The sequence below is a fragment of the Sapajus apella genome, unplaced genomic scaffold (genome assembly GCF_009761245.1).
Source record: "Sapajus apella isolate SASKATOON/1434 unplaced genomic scaffold, GSC_monkey_1.0 scaffold79, whole genome shotgun sequence".
Lineage (NCBI taxonomy): Eukaryota > Metazoa > Chordata > Mammalia > Primates > Cebidae > Sapajus > Sapajus apella.
Genome location: NW_022437019.1, coordinates 2455675 through 2480953, shown reverse-complemented (window position 1 = coordinate 2480953; position 25279 = coordinate 2455675). Strand labels below are relative to the sequence as shown.

The 25279-nt window shown below is 41.0% G+C and overlaps 1 protein-coding gene across 11 annotated transcripts in view; it reads left to right on the top strand.

The window, feature by feature from the left end:
• TENM2 (teneurin transmembrane protein 2) overlaps positions 1 to 25279 on the top strand; it is a 1283391-nt gene that overhangs the window by 1067616 nt on the left and 190496 nt on the right. For all 11 annotated transcript variants that reach the window (XM_032252759.1, XM_032252757.1, XM_032252755.1 and 8 more), the window contains 2 exons: positions 1447 to 1569; positions 15705 to 15910. In XM_032252759.1, coding sequence (XP_032108650.1) covers positions 1447 to 1569; positions 15705 to 15910 — 329 coding nt within the window. The remainder of the gene's footprint in view (positions 1 to 1446; positions 1570 to 15704; positions 15911 to 25279) is intronic.

Genomic DNA, 25279 nt, shown 5'->3' with positions numbered 1-25279 from the left:
TTACTATTTATCATCTTGAGAAGTTGCAGCAGTGAGCTTTGCACTTCAGAGGAATATATAGAAAGAAAATATGGTTCTAAGAAGGAGAAGAGTGTAAGTGAAAAGCAGACACACACACACACACACATACACACACCACGGACACCTTGCTACCTTCATCTGTGGCTGTCAATCTGAGCCATATTGTTTGAAGATAGGTTTTTAACCTTAATAGAATGCAGTCTGACTTTAAGTGGTGGTAGGCATGCAGAATTAATTGCTGTGTGAACAGTTTCCTAAGCATTGTTAATTGTGTTTCCTGCGGTTAATTGTTTCTCCCATCCCCACATCAGACTCCGAACCTTTCCCTGTCCACAGCCCTTTCTCTCCCGGTGATAGGAATGAAGCAACAGCATCAACCTGTGTCTAGCTGAAATGCGAGACATCGTTTGAATGAGAGGCATGCGGGGGAATAAATTCCTTACTTATTCTCAAATGAAGCATGTCTTAGATAAGGGCTCTGAAAGGATACAGAAGTGTTTGGGGTTTGCTTTTCATTCCACTCAGTAGAAATAACTCACCAAGAACCATCAGGGATAGGGGTGTGTTAAGTTTGCTAAACTCATGGTGGGAAGTTGGCACAGCCAGGATGACAAGGAAAACCGGAAGTCTGTTTGACGACTTGAAGTGCCCATGGGAGTCAAGACTTCTGCGGATGTGCTCAGTGCCTTAGCAAAGAGCAGGCGGTACCTCAGAGCTCTGTTTCATTTCATACTCTGCTAAAGTTAAAGCAACAGAGAGAGAAGGAATAGTAATATTTTCAGAAAAGGACCCTATTCCACCATCATTAACCCCCCAAGCTTTTTCTACAATGCGCTGAAACGTATCCACTTATCATGAAGATGGGTGGAAAGGAAAAATATTTTAAAAGCTTGAAATACTTAGGGAGGTGGGCTTTCAAATGGGCCGATACCATTATAGATGCTGCCGGCTGCACTGATGGTTCAGAGCAGGAACCAGCAAACAGACCATTTGGGTAGCCTCCTTTGAAGCTGATTTACTTGTGAGTGTGTAGTTTGGGGAAAACAGTCCTTGTCAATGCCCCTAGACTAATAGTCTAAAAGCAGTTGTATCCAGAGTGTAGAAAGGATGGGTGAGGTAGAGCAGCACTCTTTACTGTGATTGGAAAGGGCCATTTTCCCCTCCCTGGTGGCACCATTTGGAAGATCTAGGCTGTGTTTTCTCCTCCCTCCTCAGCCCGCCATGAGGGATCCTGTCCCCCTGAGACTGTGAGCACCAGCACTCTGCTTTCTGTATTTAGCTAATCCCTGTGGCCGGGGGCAAGCCATTTTTGAACGCAGCTTCCTTAAATGGCAATCGCTTGGAAAAAGGCACCTGGCCCTCCCCCTTGACATTTGCATTGCTGAATTATCTATTCATATTTTCATTACTTTGTCTCTCCTGCAGCAATGCATCTGCTCGGACTCAATTGGCAACTCCAGCCTGCAGATGGGCACACCTTTAACAATGGGATAAGGACCGGCTTACCAGGAAACGATGATGTGGCAACAATGCCATCTGGAGGCAAAGGTGAGGTTACAGCTGCTGCTTGCCCTCTTGAGGTCACAGGAAAATTCCGAGCTCTTGCCAGCTGGTTCAGGTTTTCTAGTCCACATCTTGGAAGGTATGCAAAAAAGGAAAAGAAAAGGGGAAAAAAAGAAATCGTTGCCTTTCATAGGTGCCCTCATTAAGGGCTGTTTGCTGTTCCTGTCAGCTGTATTTGGCTGGATCACTCAGAGCTGATGCGATGCCTGCTCAGAGCAATGTGCATACCTATGCTCTCTGCAGCAACTGGCATGGTCCAGAGCTACTTGAAAGCATCCCAAGGCCTGTGCAGAAATAGCAGCCACAGCAGCAGCTGGAGTGGCAGCAGCAGCAGCAGCAGGAGAAAGTCTTGCCTAATCAGAAGGCAGAGAGCAGCAGGCAGCACATGCCGTCAGACTGGGTCCCTCTCCCAGGAGGAGAGGTGCAGCCTCCCTGGGGAGGAAGCTGCCTGGCTTGGCATGAAAGAGAAAAGGCTCGGAGCTGCTCTGCTTTGGGGGAGAATAGAAAGGAGTTTTGACAACTCGGCAACAAAGCTTCTCCTCTCAGAACAGTGAAGGGGACAATAGAAATGTTTATTGAAGCAATCAGGCAACTGTATCCTTGCAGAAAAAAAAAAAAAAGTGCTAACGAGGAGCTAAGAAGGAGGAGAGAAAACAGAATCATGGGGAGGTGAGACTGGAGCAATTAAAAGACAGAGCAGTCAATGGAATGGTTAGCCAGGCTGGCACGGGTGAGATATGCTTCCTTCGGAATGGAAATTCCAAGGGAGAGATTGTATTAAAGCGTTTCTCCAACGTGCACACTCTGCCTTTTAGCCACTTCATCCCCACATTTTGAAAACACCTTACAGGGATATTTCAACGAAGAGAAAGAAAGTAGCATTTATTAGGCACCTATTGCCTGCCAGGTTTAGTATTGTATAACATTAAAGGAAGGAAAAATCTCTCTAGAAACTCAGGCCCAGAAGGTTATAGAAATTTACCCAAATAGGTACAAATTTGGACTCAGAGCTGTGCCCTGCGTGTCTTTGGGCAGGATGTTGGAGCTTTCCTTCAAGGAGTCATTTTCCTCAGAGAAGATTCCAGAATTCATCTGCCCCCAGAGGTACACATTAGTCATCCTGAGATGCTAATGCTGCTTCAATTATCCTCCCCAGAGCTGTCCTAATGCTTTGAGGATGACTTTTTTTGTCTTTTTATCCAGTCTTTAAGAATCACTGTACTCATCTGTCATAATCGTAACACTAAATTACCTTTAAGTAAGCATGAAAAGTTTTATCTGAGGATGAAATTATATGCTTTCCATTATCAGATAAGTTAAACTAGACCTGTAACTGAAAAGTATATTTTGCCTTAACTGACCACGTTCTGCCTTAACTGACCAAAAAGCCCAGAGCCAAATTTATTGACCTCAGATTTGAAACCTGGTCACCCCCAGTACTTGATACTGTCTGCTCCTTCAGTTTTCTCTAGGGCAACGGTTCTTAGCCAGGGCATTTTTTGCACCCCTAGAGGACATTTGGCAATGTGTGAAGACTATTTTGATGTCACAATTAGAGTGGGCATGGCTGGCATCTAGTGGATAGGGTCAGAGATGCTGTTAAACAACCTGTAATACACAGGACAGCCCCCTGTGATGAAGAATTATCTCCTTCCAAGATGACAGTAGTGTTACACTTGGAAACCCTGCTTTATGGGGTCTCTGTCACATTTTATCCATAAATGTCCTTTAATCTACAAGTCAGAACCTCATCCCTTCAGAGGAATACGGAGTACACATATGAAATGAATGTGCATATTCTATCATTCGGTTCAGAGGCATTGTTTATATGTGTATACATTCTGAAGTTGCATACAAATGCTTTTTGAGTAGTGTCCTTCATAAGTGGGAATCGCTGACCTCTACTGGCTTCCATAAAGTAAGGTCAAGATCAAGCCCCCCTCCCTTTTATGAGGAAGCCTCTATTTCTGCCTCTGCTCCTCACCACCTTTTGCATTCCACACCCAGAGAGCAAGTCTTAAAAGCACAAGAATATGTGTCTCTAAATTAACAAATGAAGAAACACTTTCCACTGTGTCTTTGGAAAGCCCAGAATTTTTCCCCTCATATGCAACATGCTTTTGAAAATGTTGTATAAATCATTACTAATTCAGATATTTTCCAAATAAGTTACAAAACAGACAAAATTTTTTTTTGTTTTGTTGTTTTGTTTTGTTTGAGATGGAGTCTCGCTCTGTTGACCAGGCTGGAGTGCAGTGGCACAATCTCAGCTCACCGAAACCTCCGCCTCCTGGGTTCAAGCAATTCTCCTACCTCAGCTTCCCGAGTAGCAGGCCCATGCCTCCACGCCCGGCTAATTTTTTGTATTTTAGTAGAGACAAGGTTTCACTGTGTTGCCCGGGCTGGTTTCGAACTCCTGAGCTCAGGCAATCCGCCCACCTCGGCCTCTGAAAGTGCTGGGATTACAGGTGTGAGCCACTGCGCCCAGCTGAGACAGACAAAATGTTTGCCAAATCATTGTCGAGTGAATTTTATTGATAGAATAATTAAGAAAAAAGTGTGAGAATTTAAAATTGCTTAGAGGTGAAATAAAATTTGAAACTTACAGACAGATCAGATCTCTTCTTAAGTTGTTTTAAGGTTTGGCTTATAAAATGACTAAAATATGTTGAGTTCTCTCACCGGCTCCTATTTCTTTTATCAAAAGTGACTGTAGGTTTGAATTTCTATACCCAGTGACCTCCCTGCTCCCCACTCCCCAATTCTATACATTTAGATAACCTGAATCAATTCCAATCGACTACTTTTCCAGTGTTTCAAAGAGACAATCAAGATATATTGGCAATAAGTTAATTAAATAACACCCCCTCCGTTTTTTGGTATACGATACTTCTTCACTCCAGTGTTTTAATCAAGCTACACCACACATTGCCAAGGAGGATAATCTCATTAAGCAATTACTGGCTAAGTATCCAGCAGAAGCAAATTAAAATGTAAGCAAAACACAGACATGTGAGTCCCATCTAAGATGGCACATCGATAGAGATTTCATTACCTGGTCTTTAGGAGTATTTACATTCTTCAGGTTTGGGAGCAAGTCTAATAGACAGGGCAGCCTACACACTCTGATATGTTAGTGGAAACAAAGCACTTGATTAATTAGTTGGAAAAGTACATTCTTTGGTCTTTGCCTTTCCCTTTTTCATTTGTTGTTGTTTGAGCCTTATTTTTCTTTCCTCTGCTCTCCTTCAATTAAACCTTAACATGGACAGTTGTTGGCTTTCGCATCAAGAAGAAGGAACAGCCAGCCTGCCAGAATCACTCACCATCTTGCATGTATTTCTACGTTAAAAGGAATGAACTCATGCATCTTCATTACAAGGGCACGGAGAACTCTCTCTGTAGATCTGGGATTAGATAAGCCTGGAGAAAGACGATTCAATATCTGACCTGGTCAGATTACATAAGGGAATCCAGTTTGATTGGCCAGGCCCAGGGAAAGTATACAAGAGATTTTTAAAGGGCACATCATATGTACCCAATTTGTGCACGGATTTTACGAAAGAATAAACTCTCAAGTATAGAATTGCATGGATCATTCTCAAAACCTATCACTCATTTTAGATTCAAGTTGCCCTCTATATCAGGGGTCAGCAAACTACATCTCATGGACCAAATCTCGCCAGCTGCCTGCTTTTATAAATCAAGTTTTAATGGAGCACCACCATGACTATTACCTGTTGTCTGTGGCTACTTTCAGAAGACAGCAGTGGAACTGAGTGGGTGCCACAGAGACTATATGGCCTAAAAAGCCTAAACTATTTACCATCTGACCCTTTAAAAAAAATAATAAAAAGTTAGATGGCTGCTCTGACTCATTCCCAACCCCATTTCCACTTTTCTAGAACTTCTCCCATAACTATCCAAGTTACAGGAAGCCAGAAGGGGAAGATCAAACTCCCAGTACATCACTTCTTCCTTCTTGACCAAGCACTAGTTATAATATATTCTTGGTAACTTTCCATTGGAAGATGCTCTATAATAGAGGCTTTTGGAGCTGGTCTGGTGAATACAAACACCATCTCCATCACTTAGCAACTATGTGACTGTAAGCAGGTCCTTTATTCTCTCTCAGCCTCCAATTTCTCATTAGTGAAATGCAAGTCCCTCATAAGCTTGCTGTCCATCATAAATGAGATGACCCTTGTAAAACATTGCACGTGGCATCAGGCATGTGATAAATGATCCACGAATCTTAGTTGTCGCTGATGTCATCACTACATCTCTCAGCTGTTCCATTTAACAAGTTTCCATGGCCCGTCACATCTTACAAGAGGCTATATTTTCCAAAGGTGAAGACCAACCAGGCGCAGTGGCTCATGCCTGTAATCCCAACACTCTGGGATCCTAAAGTGAGAGAATCATTTAAGGCCAGGATGTCGAGACCAGCATGGGCAACAAAGCGAGACCTCATCTTTGTTTTTTAAAATGTAAAGCTGAAAAATAAAACAAAGGGTGAAAACTACCTTCAGAATATCAAGATAGACAATACTACCACTTCACCTTTTCCCTTTACCTTCTAAGAATTAACCAAACCCCAGATGAAAATTTCTTCCCGAACGTTGGCTTGATGAGGTCAGTGGGAAGCCAGTCTTCCTATTCCAAAGGGCCAGTGTGTACACCACGTCGGCCCCCTCCACGCTGCGTTATTTGTCTCACTGCAGCTTGAGTTCCATCACTGCCAGCCTGTCTGTTTTAAGCCCTACCATTCTCAGTTTATAACTCAGCTGTAAACATTTATTTGTGCCTGGAGCACATTTCCTTCCTACCCTTTGAAAAAAAAAATTAGAATTTCCAGATGGTATGCAAGTTGGAAAAAATGGCAAAGACTGTTATTCTGTTTAGAAACATGTTTTTCTACACTTGCCCTTTCAGCAAAAACTTCATAATGATTTTTACTAGTTGGCTTAATGCATGGTACTAGGAGCCAGATTAGCAGGGAGGTTGGTAAATTCTTCCTCTGGCTCTCATCAGCCTCTCAATGAACACAGCCCAGGGTTTTAAAATGATCACTTCCCTATATAGGCTTTTCCAAAGTCGGTGAAGTTCCCAGAAGGGCAAAGGGTCATTATGTTTGAGCCAAACACCCCATTACTGCACGTCTACTGGCAAATATACCAACATCCTAAGTACCAACCCAACGACTCCCCTCATTTAGGAGGCCGTGCTGTTCTACATTGTTGCAGGTGGGTACTACTTACATGCACTCATGTTAGTAGACTTTTGCTTTTGATTGCCACCCATAGCCCCATTCTAAATTGCATAGTTTATGTTGTACACAGCATCATGGTAGTTTAACGTGAGCGTTAATAATGAGATCCAGTTTCCCTGTCCGTGTATTTGCCCATATCCTCATTGGCCACACTTCTCTTTCAGAGTTAACTTGTACACCCAGATATCTAGTCTGTGATCTCTAAATACGCACCTCTGGTATAACTCTGGTATACAGTTGGCCCTTCATACCCACAGGTTCCACAGCCACAGATTCAACCAACCTCAGATTGAAAATACAGTATTTGGAATAATAATAATAATACCAAAAATACAAATGAAAATGATAGTATAACAACTATTTACATAGATTTACCTTGTATTAGGTATTATAAGTAATCTAGAGATAATTTGAATTATAGAGGAAGATGTACATAGGTTATGTGAAAATACTACACCATTTTATATAAGGGGCTTGAGCATTTACAGATTTTGGTATCCACAGGGGTTCTGGAATCAATACTCTGTGGATATCAAGGGATGACTGTAGGCCTGAATAGGGGTTCAGTCAGCATAGGGGTTAGCCAAATGAGTTTTAGTGTCTGTCAGACATGGGTTTTGATCACAGATCTTCCAATAAAAAGCTGTGTGACTCTAAGCAAGTCACTTATCTTCCATGAACCTCAATTCTCTCATCTGAAAAACAGGAAAAATCATAAGAGTATCAGGGGATTACCTGGTGATTAGCTACCGCTCAATAAATTTTATCCACTGTCAATAATAGTAAACTAAATTAAACATTAATGCAGGAGCAAGTTCACCTGAAGATTCATAGGTATAAATACTTGTTAACATTCCTAATGGCAGAGTTGACTCTTTTTATCTAATACAACAAATTGAAATTTCAAAAGATGTAAAAGCCACATGTAGTTCCAGGAGCTGACACATTTTCTAAAAGTCATTATTGTGTGATGTTGTGAACACCATCACAGAAGCAGTGACTTTCAGGATGGAATTACATTCCTGAACTAGAGCCAGCCAGCCAGCCAGCAGCAGGGTGAAGGCTGATGGGCTGCTGATGTCTCGGATGAGCTGTATTCTTGGGCAGTGAATCTAAGGTCCTTGGAAGAATCTTTTCACTTTTCTGTTGGTTAAACGGAATCCTCAGATGGTTGTCCTGATTCCCAAATAAATGGAAACAAGGTGTAATGACTGTAGCAATATTCTGAATTCCATTTTATTTGCAATAGATAAAAATATGTGAGGCAGAATAATCTGCAAGGCAGATTTATGCTGAGGTGCCTCCGGAGTTCTGTTAAGTTAGGAGGTATTAATATGAGGCTTCATTTCCCTGGTATGACTCTGAGTCCATTCTCTTTATCACTTGTTTGGGGAATAGTTTTGCTGTTTCTGTAAATGAATTATGGCAACATTTTCTGAAATGATTAGCTCCTAATGTGGCTATGGAAAGCTGTCGTCTTGCTCAGCATCAGTCTTATTTAACTGGTTGAAATTTTAGGTACATGTTTCAGAAATAGGCAATAGTTTCACATTTACATGAGCAGTCTTCCGTGGAGTTATATAGTTGGACTATCCTGTAAAATTGATCATTAGAATGTTGCCTCTGAAAACCCAGAAATCTCATCTCTAAGCTAAAAATGAACTAGCCAGAACCATCATACCTTAAGCACGTGCTTCTTACGGCAAAATGATCATCATACACACTTTTCATTGTGCAGCTCTTGGGTAGACTGAAAGGTTTGCATGGAAGCCCAGCTCTGGGAGACATGAGTTGGACTGGGTCCTGCATGCCAGGATACCGGGCCCAGTCATTGCCTAGAACCCAAGGATACTGGTGAGGCCTTCACAGAGTGATGACAGAACGCTGTTTAATGCCTCTTCTCTTGATGCCCCTAATTCAAAGTTAATCCATAGGACCCTGGCCTACAGGCTGCCTAGATAAGAGATCATGCGAATACAACACACACTCCAACTCTGATGTTGACCAAAGAATACTTACTATTATAGTCAATGCCTGATAAATATTTGTTGCATGAAAGTATGAATGAATGCTCCACCCAACATTGTTTAGGACATTTCTTAATCATTGTTAAATAAATAAAATCTGGCTGCTCTTCACTAAAGCAGGCTGCACAGAGTTGCCCATGTGAGAAGCAGCTAGACCACACCCAACACCAGCAATCTGCAGAGAAAGAACTCGTGATGCGGTTTCCTCTGATCATCATATCTTAATACATGTGACCTGTCGTCTGCCCCTCCCAGTCTGCAGACGTACTGGCCACTCACTGTATATTGATTTCAGCTGCTCTGGAAAATGCTTGTTTTATTAAGATGCACTCCACCATTGGCACTCTTTCATTAATGGTGCCTACAGTAGGCAACCTATATGTTTTATTAGGCCATCACAAATTTACCCCCCCCCACCCATTTGAAAAAAGTAGTTAGAGCTGATTTTAGGCAGCACCACGACAGACAGGATAGGAAGACGTAGAAGCACCTACAAGTTAGATACAACATGCAGAAGCACCCCAACATACAGATGAGTAGACAGACTCAGAGACGGCTGGTGATTAGCCCAAAGGCACACAGCTGATAGCTTTCAGAGCTGGGATTCAAACCCAGACTGACTGACTTCCCTGGGCAATGTTGCCTCCTTAAGGTCATAGAACCCCTCAATAGGATATTCAGCTAGACCTTAAAATGTCTAGCTAGGCATTAGACACTTTAAGGTAAAGATAGAAACCTTAATTACTTTGTTTCCTTGCTGCCTGCCTCTCAGTGGTGCCTTGTGAGGGACTGGCCAAATTGGTAGTCCTGGAACAGCTGGCATGGCTCAGGGAAGCCCAGCTTCAACTCCTCCTTCATGGGACTCAGCCTGGCTTTGATGCTGTTCTCTTTGACCTAGACAACAACAGAGATCTATACTCCTGGACATCAGCCCAGGGATTTGACCTCCAGGAAGAGAGTCACTGAGATGGTTTCCCATGCCGGTTGTAGTTACAAAAAACACCTTTTCTTTTTATCTCTTTGGAGGCGGTATTTGTACATTTTTCTCTTTTTCCATCGCTTTTAAAATTACAAAAGTTATACACACTCATTTTTAAGATTTTTTAAAAGTACATTTTGAAACCTTTTTCTTTTGCTGTAATGAATATTTCTGTAACAATTGACAAATTTGAATAAGGCCTATAAATTGCAGTCATGCATGGCAAAACAGTGTTTCAGTCAATGATTGACCACAAATTCAGCAGTGGTCTCATAAGATTATAATGGAGCTGAAACATTCCTGTAACCTAGCGACATCTTAGTGGTCATAATGTTATAGTGTAATTACTTTTTTTATGAACTTAGTGTAGCCTAAGTCTATAGTATTTACAAAGTCAGAAGTAGTGTACAGTGATGTCCTAGGCCTTCCTATTCACTCATCACTCACACACTGACTCAACCAAAGCAACTTCCATTGCTGCAAATTCCATTCATGGTACACATTCTATACAGGTGCACCATTCTTTATCTCTCATAGCATATTTTTTACTGTGTCTTTTCTATATTTAGATACATTTAGATACACGAGTGCCATTGAGTTACAGTTACCTACAGTAATCAATATAGTAACATGCTATAGCAATAGGCTATACTGTATAGCCTAGGTATGTGGTAAGCTACACCATCTAGGTTTGCGTGAGTATACTCACACAACTATGAAATTGCCTAAGAATGCATTTCTCAGAACGTATCCCTGTTGTTACGTGACTCATGACTATATATGGAGAGCGAGAGAAAGAAAGACTGTGTGTGAAAATATGTATATGTACATATAGTAAAAAGTGAAAACCCCTCTTTGCAAAAGTGTAATTCAGTTCCACACCTGAAGAATGTAATTTGAAAGCAAACACTAGCTTGTTTAACAGTATGGATATCTTCTTTTAAATGAATTGAGCTTGTAAAAGTGAAATAACCTGTTAATCAACAAAGCCTAAACACTTTCTAATAATCCCTCCTCCCTCCTAACAACCCCCCACCCCCTCCCCCCCCCCAACACACACACACTTTCTCTCTCTCTCTCTCTTTCTTTCTCTCTCTCTCTCTTTCTCTCTCTCTCTCTTTCTCTCTCTCTCTCTCTCTCTTTCTTTCTCTCTCTCTCTCTCTCTGTCCTTCATGGCATATACCCAGCAATGATCCTCCTGACCCACTCTACAGACCACAATAGGCTAATAACGAATGCCATTTAAGATATCTTTGGGTCCAAGCCACTTTTATATGATAAGAACATTGAGACTTTGAAAAATATATCTTCCTAAAACTAGCTAGCTGCTTAGTAACAAGGATGGAATTTGAACGGAATCATTCATTTATACCTGTTCCTTCCACAAACATTTCGAAGTCATTAAGTCATGACTAGGACTCAACTTTTCATTCTTAATCTAAGGATTTTTTTGCTGTATCACACCTCCCCTGGTTTGTTTGTTTATTGTAAGATTTCACACGAAAGGTAAATTACGTATTTACTCATGACTCTTCAAAAGGATCCACAAGGAAAGTTCCTTAAATAGTGAATTTCATATAGAGCTCCCAAAAGATTATTTTATTTAGTAAATAAATGTTCAGTTTACATGTTGTCAGGTTCTAACTGAGGTCTGAGGGGAGTCCGTGGGATAGTGGTAGGTAGCTGAAAAAGCACTCAGTGAATTGTAGACAGTTTCAACATGGCTTTATTCTCTCTGTCTGGGTACGAGTGAGCCTGGGTGCAAGTGAGCCTGGACACGAGAAAGCCTGGGAGCAAGCTGTATGTACAGCATCAGCAAGGCAGTTATACCTTTTACAGACAACAGTGGCTCCCAGCCAAGCACGAGCTCACATGAGTGGTTACCTAACGCGCCTCACATGGCGTGGTTACACAATAAGCAGAGTTGTGCGCCTATGCTCCAAACTTGCTGAGTCATGCTGGACTGGATGTCTGCCTAGGCCTATTCTTGACCACAGCACATCCATTTTCCTTACACATGTAAGTTTTCAAAGTAAATCTTTGTTAAGGCTCTCACTTTACCCTGTCATCACAGGGGTTTGGTTACAATACCCCCACCAGATGGGTTTGTAGAGTTTGATCCAGTTCAATAAGCATTTATAGATCATTTACAATTGCCAGGTGCAGAGCTTAGAGAACCCAGAGATGAATCTGCTGCATCTCTGCCTGACCTCAGGGAGCACAGTATCCAAAGACAGAGACTTAGTAGGCATGCAAAATCAAGTACAATACCTAACAACAGCTGCTGTGGGTTGCACCAAAGTGTAATTGCGATAGAAACACAAAGAAAACAATTTGTCTGGCTGAGGACGGGGTGGAGGTGGTGTTGTAAAGGAAAGTAGAGCTTCAGTGTGAAGGTGCTCTTGACCTGAACCAGGCTCTGACTTCCAGTCTATGCTGGAAGAATTAGTCTACTCCAGAAGAATTAGACTCTTGATAGAGAGCTAGATATATACAAATAGACACATAGACATTCATGTATGTTACATGTGCACATACTATCTTCTGTCTTTTAGAGAATTTCTTACTCTGCAAAGAAAGTCAGATGCTTTCCCATGCTGTTTTTCATATTTTATTCATTTCACGTAAGAACTTAGCAATTATTTTGCCATTATTTCATGCTAGGCACTGTACTAATCTCACTTTTGTGTACTTCCACTTGTTAACACCCTCCAAGGCAGTTAGAACTATTGTTCCCATTTTACAAAAAAAAAAAAAAAAAAAGAACTGGAAACCCAGAGAGGTGAAGCAAACTGCTAAAGGTCACACAGCATGAAAGAAGCAGAGCCAGGATTCAAACCCAGTTGTGTCTTACTTCTATAATTCATCCCCTAAATGCACTCCCTTATTTAGTGAATGGGATAGAGAAGAGAGGATCTAAAACCCTAGGGGGCGCTGTGACTACTGAGGAGCTAGCCTGTACTGGCTGGTAGTGGCAGCTCATTTACTCGGTGTCCTGAAGCCAGGGTCTAGTAAAGGAAGAGGACCCTCCTGCTATAAGAAACAAAGCTTTAGGGCTCCTTGTCTGAATTTCTCCAGAGCAGCTGCTCTCTAGAGGCAAGCTCCCTTGCACATGTCCGGCATCTGCATCTGGCTTGACATCACAATCCATTTTGGTTTCCACAGTAGATTAGAGCACTCGTGGGTGCTGATTTCCTGCCTGTTTTTCATATCCTGTCATTAACCCAGGCAACCCCGGAAAGCCCAACACACATAAAGGAAAGCCCAGCTTATTAAGTTAAAGATGAATCATGTTTTTAAAGTTTTCTTTTTTATTTATAATGCTTTCAACTTGTTGCCACGCTGTGATTGCTGGGATTTCTTTTGGTACCTATCAGAGGCCCGCCCACACACTCTTCTTCCCCAGGTGGCTTTCTTACTATGTCTCTTCCTTATTGGGTCCTTTTTATTATATCCCCTCCCCAAGGAAGGGGTGTCAAATGCCGCATTTTAAAGTAAAATTTACTTTCCAGTTTATAGTCATGAGAGCTCCTGATCTACTTGTGATAACAAGTGTTTCCCCCTGGACAAGCCATTATTTCAGCAAAACCCCAAATAAACAACACTCGTTTTAGGCTTAGGGCCCTACAGGTAATAATACTTATTTTGTGCCAGAAATTATTCTAAGAGCTTGACACAGACTAAACTCATTAAAACCTTGTAACAGTCCTGTGAAATAAATAGTGTCCCATCTATATATAGGAGAAGACTGAAGCACGGCAAGTTGATACACTTAGCCAGTATCAAAGTTAGGATTTGAGCCACAGTGATTTCAGCCCAGGGTCTCTGCTTTTAAACATGATGCTGTATTCCTCCCGCTGCAGGTAAGTAATCAGTATCCATTAGAAAGTTAGCCAACATTTAAAAGTTCATCCTGGGCGTGGTGGCTCACACACGTCATCCCAGCATTTTGAGAGCTGAAAGCAGGAAGATCACTTGAGCCCAAGAGTCTGAGACCAGTACCTGGGCAACATAGTGAGACCTTGTCTCTAACAACAACAACAAAAAAATTAAGCAGACAGGTGTGGTGGTACATGCCTATAGTACCAGCTACTTGGGGAGTCTGAGGCAGGAGGATCACTTGAGCCCAGGAGGTCCAGGTTGCAGTGAGCTGAAATGTCACCACTGCACAGGCAACAGAGTGAGACCCTGTCTCAAAAAACAAACAAAACAAAACAAAAATTCAGAATATTTGATAAATAAATCTAGTCCTCATCTAAAGGTCTGAACCACTCAGGACTTCTGGCTGTTAATTTTCCTTATAAAGATGAGATGTGAAGGAGGCTTTCAAACTTTCTTTAGGACCCCATTCCCTATTTTTATTATCCTAGAGGTCAAAGGGCTATTTTTAAGATCCAAACCAGTGTTTCTCTTGCTTCATTTTAAGCCCCTGCTGGCTTTTTATTGAGCTGCATAAAAATCAATCACCTCACATGTTAAAGAAAATAAGAGGGAAAAATTTTATATGTTCAAATCATTCTGTGGTTTTTCTTTTCTAATTTAGACATGAAAGACCTTCTGAGAACCAAAAGTGTCATCTCTCCATTTTACAGATAGAGAAACTGGGACCAAGAGACAGAGTCAGACAGGTTCACTCACCTCTTAGCCAATCTTTAGCAATTTTATCATTTCTCCTGATCATCCAAAACCTTTGTGATATCTGGTGGCCAGATAATAGATAAATATTTTCGGAAGAGTTAATCCTTCACAGAATGTTGAGGGGAGCTTTCTGGACCCATCAGGCTGAAAAAGTTTTTGGATCTACAGGGTCACCAAAGTGATCAGGGATTCCAGAAATGAAAAGACTCCCCTCAAAACAAAAATGACTTCAGCTCTTTCTGTTTGATTTCAGTTGGTTCAGAAATTCTCAGGGGCATAGAAGAATATTTTATATTTCTTACCAAGTTCAAAATCAATTTGAAGGAATCACAAATGACCTTTATACTATGAGATGTTTTCCCGCATTTTAGAGATAAGGAAAATGAAGCTCTGAAAGACTGATTGACTTGTTTTTCTTGGGCAACTGGTAGTCACTCTCAGTTCTTCCTCAGTTCTGTGGTTGCAAGGGAAACCACTCTTGGAAGTCTAGGAGGTGCTGACTGGTTCATTGTTTTTAAGAACTCCACTTTAAAAATAGATATTTTTGGAATTTCTATTATTAAAGTTCTGAAGGATGCTGATTGTGAGCAACCAATATTTTCAACATAAGCAATTTTAAATCATGCAACAGAGATGCATTAATATCAACGAAAGAGAGATGTTGTTCGCTGTGGTTCTTAGACTTCTCCGTCTAACTCAAAGAAAGATCTAACTCAATATTAGGTCTGCTTGAGTTTCAAGTCTTCATTTTCTACTGAGTTGTTTTGTTTATTCTGGGCTGATTTTTGTTGAAAATGTCAGAGTATATTTGTGTCTGGAAAGAATAATGAAAGGCTACAAGAATTAAATTTGGTGCCAAATGAACATCACCCTCCCCTCCCCTGCTGATAATTTTTGTATCCCAGTCACATTGGATGGTTGGAAGCTTTACATGTACTTATCAGACTCCAGATCTGATTATATTTGATCAGTAAAGAGTAATCACATAATTTCAGAAAGCATTGTGCCAAGAATTCAGATGCCCTGGGGTGCAGATTTATAGCTTTGTTACTTGAAACCTAAATGTTTTAGCTGTGACTTAAAAAGAAACTTGCCAGGAGTTTAATCTTAATATTTTAAAAAATTCTGGCATGTAATTAAACAGAAATATACAGCCAGCTAATGTATACACCTTACTTACTGGTGTTTATTCCTTTTTTTTCAGTGCTCTGGTCATTGAAAAACAGCAGCATAGACAGTGGTGAAGCAGAAGTGGGTCGGCGGGTGACACAAGAAGTCCCACCAGGGGTGTTTTGGAGGTCACAAATTCACATCAGTCAGCCCCAGTTCTTAAAGTTTAACATCTCCCTCGGGAAGGATGCTCTCTTTGGTGTTTACATAAGAAGAGGACTTCCCCCATCTCATGCCCAGGTATGACCATGTTTGATGTAACCAAGCATTTAAAAATATATATATATATATGCCACTTCACACCCACCGCAATGCCTATAATTAAAAGATAGACGATAAAAATGTTGGCAAGAATGTGGAGAAATGAGAACCTTTGTACATTGCTGGTGGGAATGTGAAATGGTGCAGCTGTTGTGGAAAAGAGACAGTTTTTCATAAAGTTAAACATAGAATTACCATATGAAGGAGGAATTCCACTTCTGGGTACATACCCAGAGAAAACTGAAGACATCATTCTCTTATAAAAACGCATACATCAATGTTCATCATAGCCTTGTTCACAATAGCCAAACAGTGGAAACAACCCAAACGTCCAACTGGTGAATGGGTAAGCAAAATATGATATAGCCATGCAATGGAATATTATTCAGATGTAGAAAGGGATGGAGTATTATTACATGCTACAACATGGATGAACTTTAAAAACGCTACGCAAAGTGAAAGAAGCCAGGTAACAAAGGCCACATATTGCATGATTCCATATATATGAATTGTCCAGAACAGACAAATCCATAGAGACAGAAAGGAGGTTAGTGGTTGCCAGGAACTGGGAATTAGGACTGACTGCCACGGGGATTTTGGGGGGTGGTGATAGCAATGCCGTGAAATGAGATAGCTGTGATGGTTTATCCAATATGGTGGATACACTAAAACCACGGCGCTGTAAAATCACAAAAACTACCTTACAGTTATTCATAGTGTCATATGAACCTTTTCTCCAAAAAATAAATGCTAATAGCCCGACTTGATGAAAGAAGCTTTACTAGACCCAGAGGGTAATCACTGGATACTTTCTGTTCAGATGTTCTGGTAATTGGATTAATTTGTTAAAATATCACTAGGAGACATCTCACTACATATGATAAGAATGATGTAACATAAACCAAAATTCAGCAGATGTTTCTCTGTGGCTCCCCTGTATTGAGTTCCTTGGGAAGTCCTTGGCACCATGAAAGTGAGATTATTCACAGCGTTGGAAATGAAGAGATTGGATTACATTATGGATTTCATTATTTTTCTTCTCATTCTTCCTTTAGTTTGTTCTGGTAGAAGTTCTATTATTATACATACCACCTGGGGTAAATTAACACCTACCTAGTTTGGTTTTCTTTTCCAAAAAGAATTGTATATCCTGTGAAAAAAACAAGTGGGTTTTTCCTGCCTCGTTTGCCCTCAAATCCAGGAGGAACATAAGGTACATTAGGAAAAAACTCAAAACATGCATATATCCAGTCAAAGCTGACTTTGAAATGTGTTGGAAAGGCAATTCGTCTAGAAAATTCAATTGGAAGATCTTACGGCTTAAAAAAAAAAAACATTGGCAAATGCAGGGTAGTCAGGTCACCATTTCCTTACCATTGGCCCATTGCAGACATTGCTAATCTATGACAGCACTTTTCCTTACTAAGCCTAGTGCACACAGGCCTCCCATATAACTCTCAAGGCAGCCACTACCAATCGACTGGTATTGGCTCTCAAGGTGAAACTGATTTGCAATCCCATCTTTGCAGCCTAAAATCATCAATATAAGGACTAAAAGGACTATTTCTTTTTTGAGCAGGGAGAGCTGTAGGTTTTTATGATCATACACAGCTAGTGCTATAGGGACCAATATGTAATGTAGTAATCAATGAGTCCTCCATCCATCCATCCATCCAGAAAAAATATTTACAGGGCTAGTCACTGATTATCGGGAGATAAGTTAACATAGTCCCTGACCAAGCAGAACTCCGGTACGGAAATCATATCTGCTCTTCAAAGAGATTCATTCTCATCAAGACAAGCAGAGGAGTTCAGCTGAAAGGAGTCCCTGGGGCATTTCTGTAGCTTCTGGCCAGGCTGCAGGGTGCTGCTCTGAGAAGTTATGCAAATTGTTAGCTGGTGTCCTTGACCTTCAGGCTCCACTGATTCTCTTGTAGCAAAATGAAGAATTTACAATAGTGAAATCTGCTTACCGGCATTATTGAGGTAAGTATGAGCATGCCTCTAGGCATAGCTGAGCACAACTTTCCTCTCAGCCAGTTGGATGCCAGGATCTTTGCTAAGAAAACTACTCCTTCCCCACATTACTCCAAAGCTTGGCTAGCCCCTTTCCCTTGCATGTTCCAGGAAACCAGAATCATGGAAAAGCCAATGGTCATGGCAAGTCAAGTTGGTAACTCTCTGTAACTGAGTGGTAGTGGACAGCAGGCAGAAGCATACTCTACCCAGCTTCCCTGCCGTTCTGACATTCAAGACTCAAATCCTCAATGACAATGTCTTTTCTTCCTTTGTGGCTACACCGCACTGTCCATCTCCTGCCTAGTCTGTGATTGTTCTAGTGATTGTCCTCTCAGAATAGCTTCACTCCAGAGACAGCCCCATCACACATTTCAAGGGAACAGAAATGAATAGGCATGGGCTGATGTGTGCTGAGGTTTCAGTCCAGCTGCCAGTTTGAAAGTTCAGTGTGTGTTGAGGGGTCAAGTGAGCAAGACACTGTGCCGAGGCTTAGAAATTCACAAGACAGGTACAATATAGGGGCGCTGTTTTCAAAAAGGAAAGAAAGAAAAAGACTCCCTACGTATTCTCACATTCGTTCGCTGTCATCACATGCATTCCTGTCCATTTGATGAGGTACATTTCCTCGAGGAGGCAGTGCTTAGCTCTTTGTGGGGACCAGCGACTGACTCACGTCTCGAACCATTATAGAATTTCTCATTTTTATTGGTATATCCTATCAAGGAACGTAAGTTCTATGGGGATTGGCAGTCTAGCCAAGGTGACTCATTTGAGCTGGAAAAAGAGAAGGAGAAAGAAGTGTGGAGGGGGAGAATATGAAATTCTACTGTCTGTGCTACATGAAATGGTTGTTTAAATTTTATTGAGTACCATGCCCTGACCAAGAATCTACAAGGTTTAGTAACCTTGTCCAAGGATATTAAATACCTGCTTAAATTTCCCAAGAATCAGAGTCTGTCCCAGTTGACTTTTTGAAACTGGCTTTTTATAGAGATACAAAGACAACATGGCATAGGAGGAAAAGCCCAGAATGCAGAGCCTGCCGCATATTAACCAGGGGACCTTGAGCACGTCCCTTAACTTCTCTTAGCTTCAGTTTCCTTTTCTATCTCTGTTACCTGCCTCACAACATTTGCTTGTAGTTACACAATAACAACGAAGGCAAACTGGGAAATCCCTTTGTAAACTAAAGCACAATAGAAAGCTATGATATATGAGTGTTCTATCATTCTTAGAATTTCTGTGTAGCCCTAGCAAATCCTGTATATAGATAGGCAATTATGCAAATATAAGATTTTTAATAAATTAATTTTCTAGTTTTTTCTTCTTTCTAAAGAAAACCACATTTCATTGCAGAAAAATTTTAGAAACAGAGAAACAGAATGAAAAAGTAAAAACGCTTCTAATATAAAGCAGTCCCCTTTTGCTAAATGTTTATATATTATTTTTGTTATAGTAAAACATATCCATTGCAGTGATTAAAAAAAAAAAAAAAGAACCTTAGAATAATGGTATAATTATAGCTTCAAAGAACAACGGTTTTTTTTTTTTTTCTTGTTTATGCTACACCATTAGTGGCTCTCAAACAGGGGTGATTCTGCCCTGCCCCCACTCCCACCCGGAAAACATTTGACAACGCCTGGAAATAGTTCTGGTTGTCACACTGGGAGGAGGTTGCTACTAATAACTAGTGGATAGAGGCCAAGGTTGCTGCTAAACACCCTGCCTGCAGTGCACAGGGAAGCCCCAACAAATAATTAACACTAACCTCAAATGCTAACAATGCTGAGGCTAAAAAAAAACCCGGCCAGGCATGGTGGCTCACGCCTGTAATCCCAGCACTTTGGGAAGCCAGGCAGGCGGATCACGAGGTCAAGAGATCGAGACCATCCTGGCCAAGATGGAGAAATCCCATCTCTACTAAAAATACAAAATTAGCTGGGCGTGGTGGCACATGCCTGTAGTCCCAGCTACTCAGGAGGCTGAGGCAGGAGAATTGCTTGAACCCAGGAGGCGGAATTTGCAGTGAGCCGAGATTGCACCACTGCACTCCAGCCTGGCACCTGGCACCTGGCAACAAAACAAGACTCTGTAATAAAAAAAAAAAAACAAAAAACATTTCATATGTCCCTCTTAGGTTAATGAGGACTTTGCTCAATGTCAACCTCGTTCAAGGACACAGACCTATGGAGCTTCTACTATAAAAAGGAACAAAGAAAGGAGTAGGTGGAGAATTGTGTGCCAATTCCTACAGAACTCTGCTTAGAAGTCATACATATCAGTTAAGCCCTTCTCATATTAACCAAAGCAGTCACATGGTAACTAATGGAGGAGGAAGTACCATCTGATGGCGTCCCCGGAAGGAGCACCAGAAATATCAATAAAGATCCCTAATGACTTAAACATAAAATGTTATGAGGCCTGTCCTAGTGGCTGGCCTTGGGTACATCCTCAATCCTTTTCTTGAAAATAAACCCTTAAGGATTTTATTTATATTGCCAAATTGTCTTTCTGAAAATTGGTACCAATTACACTCCTACTCACCACCTGCATTGTGGAAACGCCCATTTTATTTACTTGAACACTTGCATAAATGTGATATTATCGTTTCTAAGGCTTTGCCAGTTTTAAAGGTAGGTATTATGTTGTGCTTTAAATGCAGCAGTTTTGACATCATGCATTGCATTTTTAAAGACACAGACAGATTTTTTCTTTAAAGTCAATCTAGGTTATTCTTAACCCACCAACTTGAATTCCTATGAGGTTGGTATGTGTCCAGTGGAAGCCTAATGCAACTTGCCAAATATCTGAAATCCTACAAATTCTGTCAGATTTGCTCAGCCCAGTTCTAGAAAGGTAACAGACTGAAGAAAAATAATAATCTGACCTGGCTTCAGTGCAAGACATCAAAAGAAATCTCAGAGGCTGTTGCTGCAAGTCAGAATCTTGGGTGGTTAAGGCAGTGAGCAAGTTTGCTTGACAGTCCATCACTGATTGCTACTGATATGTCAAGTGAAGTAAAATCTTTTGCGAGAACAAGTCAATAATTGGCAAATTAGGTACGTGATTAACCGGAGACAACAAGATGCAGTTACCGCTTCGGAGCCCTGCCGGGACTTCACCTTCTCCACGATCCTGTTTAGCAAATATTTAAAATGCCTATTTCAGCACTCAGAACAATGGAGCCAGGAGCTCAGTGACTTCCTGAGGCAACTTAAAAGTATATGATGGGGCTCAAAGCTCCAGCAAGTTGATTAAAGAGAGGTGCTAAGGGTTGAATGGTGGTAAGACAGGAGCAGATGCTGGTACCCCCTGATGCTTTAGGCTGAGAGGTATCTGTGGGATGGGAAGTAAAATTACCCACACGTTAAACTCATTAGCCAATAGGAGGGAATGGTTTAAGAGACCACAAATTGCCCCGTGATCATACCAAATAAATGCAAATATGGCAGATTGGGCATATGTGGACCAAGATAAAATGAGCTGAGCAAACATTTCTATTTGTCCTCATCAGTGGAATTCCCCTAATGACATTTTGTAAAAGCAGATTTATAGATGGTGATTAGTGGTATTAGTCTTTGCCAGCTCGGTTTTATTCCTTTGAATTTCAGATCCTTATTTGAAAACGAACGCTCTCTTTCCCTGTCCCCTTCTTTCTTGCCCAAGTAAGCAAACCTGCACGTGATTTCCATTAGACATGGTGCTAACTGCGTTCCTGGGATGCTGGGGTGCCTGGTTGTTCGGAGCACCCCGGCTCTGTCATCTTGCCGCTCTCTCTTTACACTCTCAGTGTCCCTTGACCAGTCAGATAGGCTCCGCTGGGCCTCACCTTTCACATGGAGCTGAAATTGGAGACAGTGCCAGGGTTTGGCTGTCAGCTTGCATAGCACATCAAATCGTGCTTTGCAGAAGCCCCTTATACGAAGTTTCATTTCATTTTGGAAGAAGCCAGATCTTCACAGGCATATTTTTCAGAACCTTCCTTTCCAAATGAGCTCGAAGTATAGAGAACGATTGTGTGAAACCAAGAGAATCTTGGTTTCTTCTGTATTGGACTGAAAGTGCTTTTGGAAAGGACTTTCTCGAGAGGCCCTTTCTGGTTAGCTGGTGGCATTCTAACAGGAGACCGGAGCTGAAACTGCCATCTGAGTCAGTGGGCAGCCTCCTGGACAGCTACCGAGCAGAGCAAGGAGAAATCTCATGGGATGCTTGAGTCTGCCAAGAGAGCCGGTATGAAGGGTGCATGGGAGGACACCGTGGATGTTTTTCAAGAAGGACAAGGCTTGAGTTCATGGAACTCAGAGATAAAGACAGCAACAGGGAAAACAGGAGTGAGTTCAGAGGGGCAGCACCAAACCACATATTTAGACTGAGGAGAATCTTGGAGGTGCTGTAATTTAGGAGTTTGCAAATTTTCTAATGAAAGGACCTTTATCTTCAAGTGAAATCTTACATAGAACCCCATATATAAAAAGATGAAACTGACAGTTTTATTAGCATAGAGTTTGCGTTCAAATCCACATTAGATATTATACTGTTAATCTCTGTATATGTATGTTTATGTATTAATAAATCACATGTATAGATGTATATCCAGAGAAAGAGAGACTAACCCATGAGAGTGCTTACCTCTAGGAATAGGCAAGAAGAATAGGACTGGGAGTACTTACTTTTATCCATAAAATCATATTAAAGGTACGGCAAATCCCCCACCCCCCATCTCCAACACACACACACACACACACACACACACACACACACACACACAGACTGGATGTAATTCCACAAATTCTTAACATTTATTCATTTGAGCAGTTGTAATATGAGTATCTTTTATACTTCTCTTAATTTCTGTAATCTCTCTCTCGCTCACTCGCTCGCTCTGTGTGTGTGTGTGTGTGTGTATGTGTGTGTGTGTGTTTAATAAAAGTGAATCTGTAACAAGGTTGAGTCTATTTTGAGTAAAACAAACATTGAGGAGATATAGATGATGGCTGTAATTGCAATCACTCTCTCAAAATTCCATTTATTTATATACTTTGCGTTTTTTGCAATTTTGAGAAAAACTGTCATGAATCTATACAAGTATTTGTGAATAGCAACAGTATTTCCTTTAATCACTTCCCTTACAGACTGTAGATACTCTTCAATTAAATTGATCCAGAGGCTTGAAAAAGGAGAGAAAGGTAATAATTGTTTCAAGGTTAAGTCACTTAAAATATAGAACAACTACTCATATCCCTTGCCTTAGGGTATAAAAATAGGGGAGTTGCACCCAAGCTTTGAAACTCTCCTTATTTAAAAAAGAAAAAGTCCCCATTATGGGACACGTTGCACATTCATTTGGAATTCCACTCCTGGTTTTATATCCTGAGTCAAACATGTGCCTCTGCTCTGCCTGGCATTTGGTTGAACAGCCTCCATCAGTGCAATTGCCTGTACGACTTTATCTGAGCAGACACACATCAGCCTGGATTCAAAGAAAGCCTAGTACAGATCTTTAAGCTTCCTGATAAACGACAGTTACAGAAGTTCAATGTAGGCTCAGAGATATTAGGAAAAGCTTTATTCCAAGATCTTCACAAAAATTAATGGCTTCTAAAATGTTCAATGAAGCCCCTCTCAGTAAGGATGCTTTGTAAGGAAGCTAAAGTTGTTCTGAGATGACAATATTCATCAATCATTCATCCGATCTCTTATAAAAATGTCCTGCACACAGAGATCCCTCTTCATTTAACATGAGTGACTAAACCCACTCAGAATAATAGCCAGCACTCTCTGAGGGCTACAGTGTACCAGGGACTGATTGTTCTATGTGCATTATCTTGTTTTATCTTCACAACACCCTATGAGGTGGGTAGCATTCGTGGCACTCCCTTTTACAGATGGAAGAACTGAGACAGAGGTTAGGGGCTCAAAGCTGGTGTGTGGATCTGGCAGCCAGGTGCCTTCCTCTTCCTTCTCTCTGGTGCTCATTCATTTCTAGGAGCATTTACAGTACAATGTAAACACAATTGTTTACGGAGCAAAATTACACCTGCTGCCAAAAACAGAAATTTTATCAAGTCAGGGAAAATGGTGGTGGGAATCTTCTTGAATGTGTCAGAGGAAAGTCTTAGTAAATATGAATCTGGCTGAGGTAGCGTGGTTAAACATGGAGGCAGAGAAAATTAACAAAGAAGGTGATAAGATCGGCACATCAAAGAGGGTGGTTATAAAAACGTAAAGAGAGATCCTGGGAAATTTGACGAAGATAACCCATATACTTACAGAATTGTTCTTTTTGATTCTGTTGCACCTGTCAGACTAAGTGATGCCATGCCAGCCTGTGTATTTCATCGATTCTAAGATGTATATAATGCTCCTCTTTTGACATTTCTGAAAACAGCACGTGTTTTGCAATCGATGAAGCTGAGATAGAACGAAATGTTTGGTGTCATGTTTTTGTGTATGTATGAAAATTCAGTGTTCATTCTCTCAACTAGAGCATAGTTGCAAATATAACCTAAATTTCCTTAAATATGAGGTAAAATAAACTTTTTGACAGGTTTCCTTTGCCAAGATAAAATTCTAATCAAATATTTTTCCATTTGTTAAGTGCATTCCTTTTAAGTGGCCTCTTAACAAATTCCAGTGATCCTCAGATAACTAGATCCTACCATATAAATCAAGTCAGTGTGGGGTGGAATTTTAATTTTTAAAATACATAAATACATATTTAGAAAATGAAGTTTAGGCCAGCTGTGGTGTCTCATGCCTATAATCCTGGCACTTTGGGAAGTCAAGGCAGAAGGATCACTCGAGCCCAGGAATTCAAGACCAGCCTGGACAGCAAAGTGACACTTCATCTCTACCAAAAAAAAAAATTAATTGTCCAGATATGGTGGTATTTGCCTGTAGTCCCAGCTACTTGGGTGGCTGAGATGGAGGATTGCTTGAGCCTGGGAGGTCAAGGCTACAGTGAGCCCTGATTGTACCACTGTCCTCCAGCCTGGGCAAAAGAGTGAGATCCTGTCTCAAAAAAAAAAAAAAAAAAAAAAAAAAAAAAACACTATGGAAGACTAATGCTGCTGTTCCTGTCAGGAACAGGAACAGCAGGAGAGCCTGGGCAGGAGTGTAGACCAGCCCAAACTAACTGCCTTTGAACTCCAACCTCCAATGCTTCCAAGCTGTGTGAGCTTGGGCAAGTCATTCAGCCTCTCTGTGCCTCAGTTACCTCATCTATAAACTGGAGATGATAATATGGCCTCAGAGCAATATTGTGAGATGTAAATAAAGTAATGTTTATAAAGCACTTAGATTCATGCTGGCACATAGAAATGGTGTAAG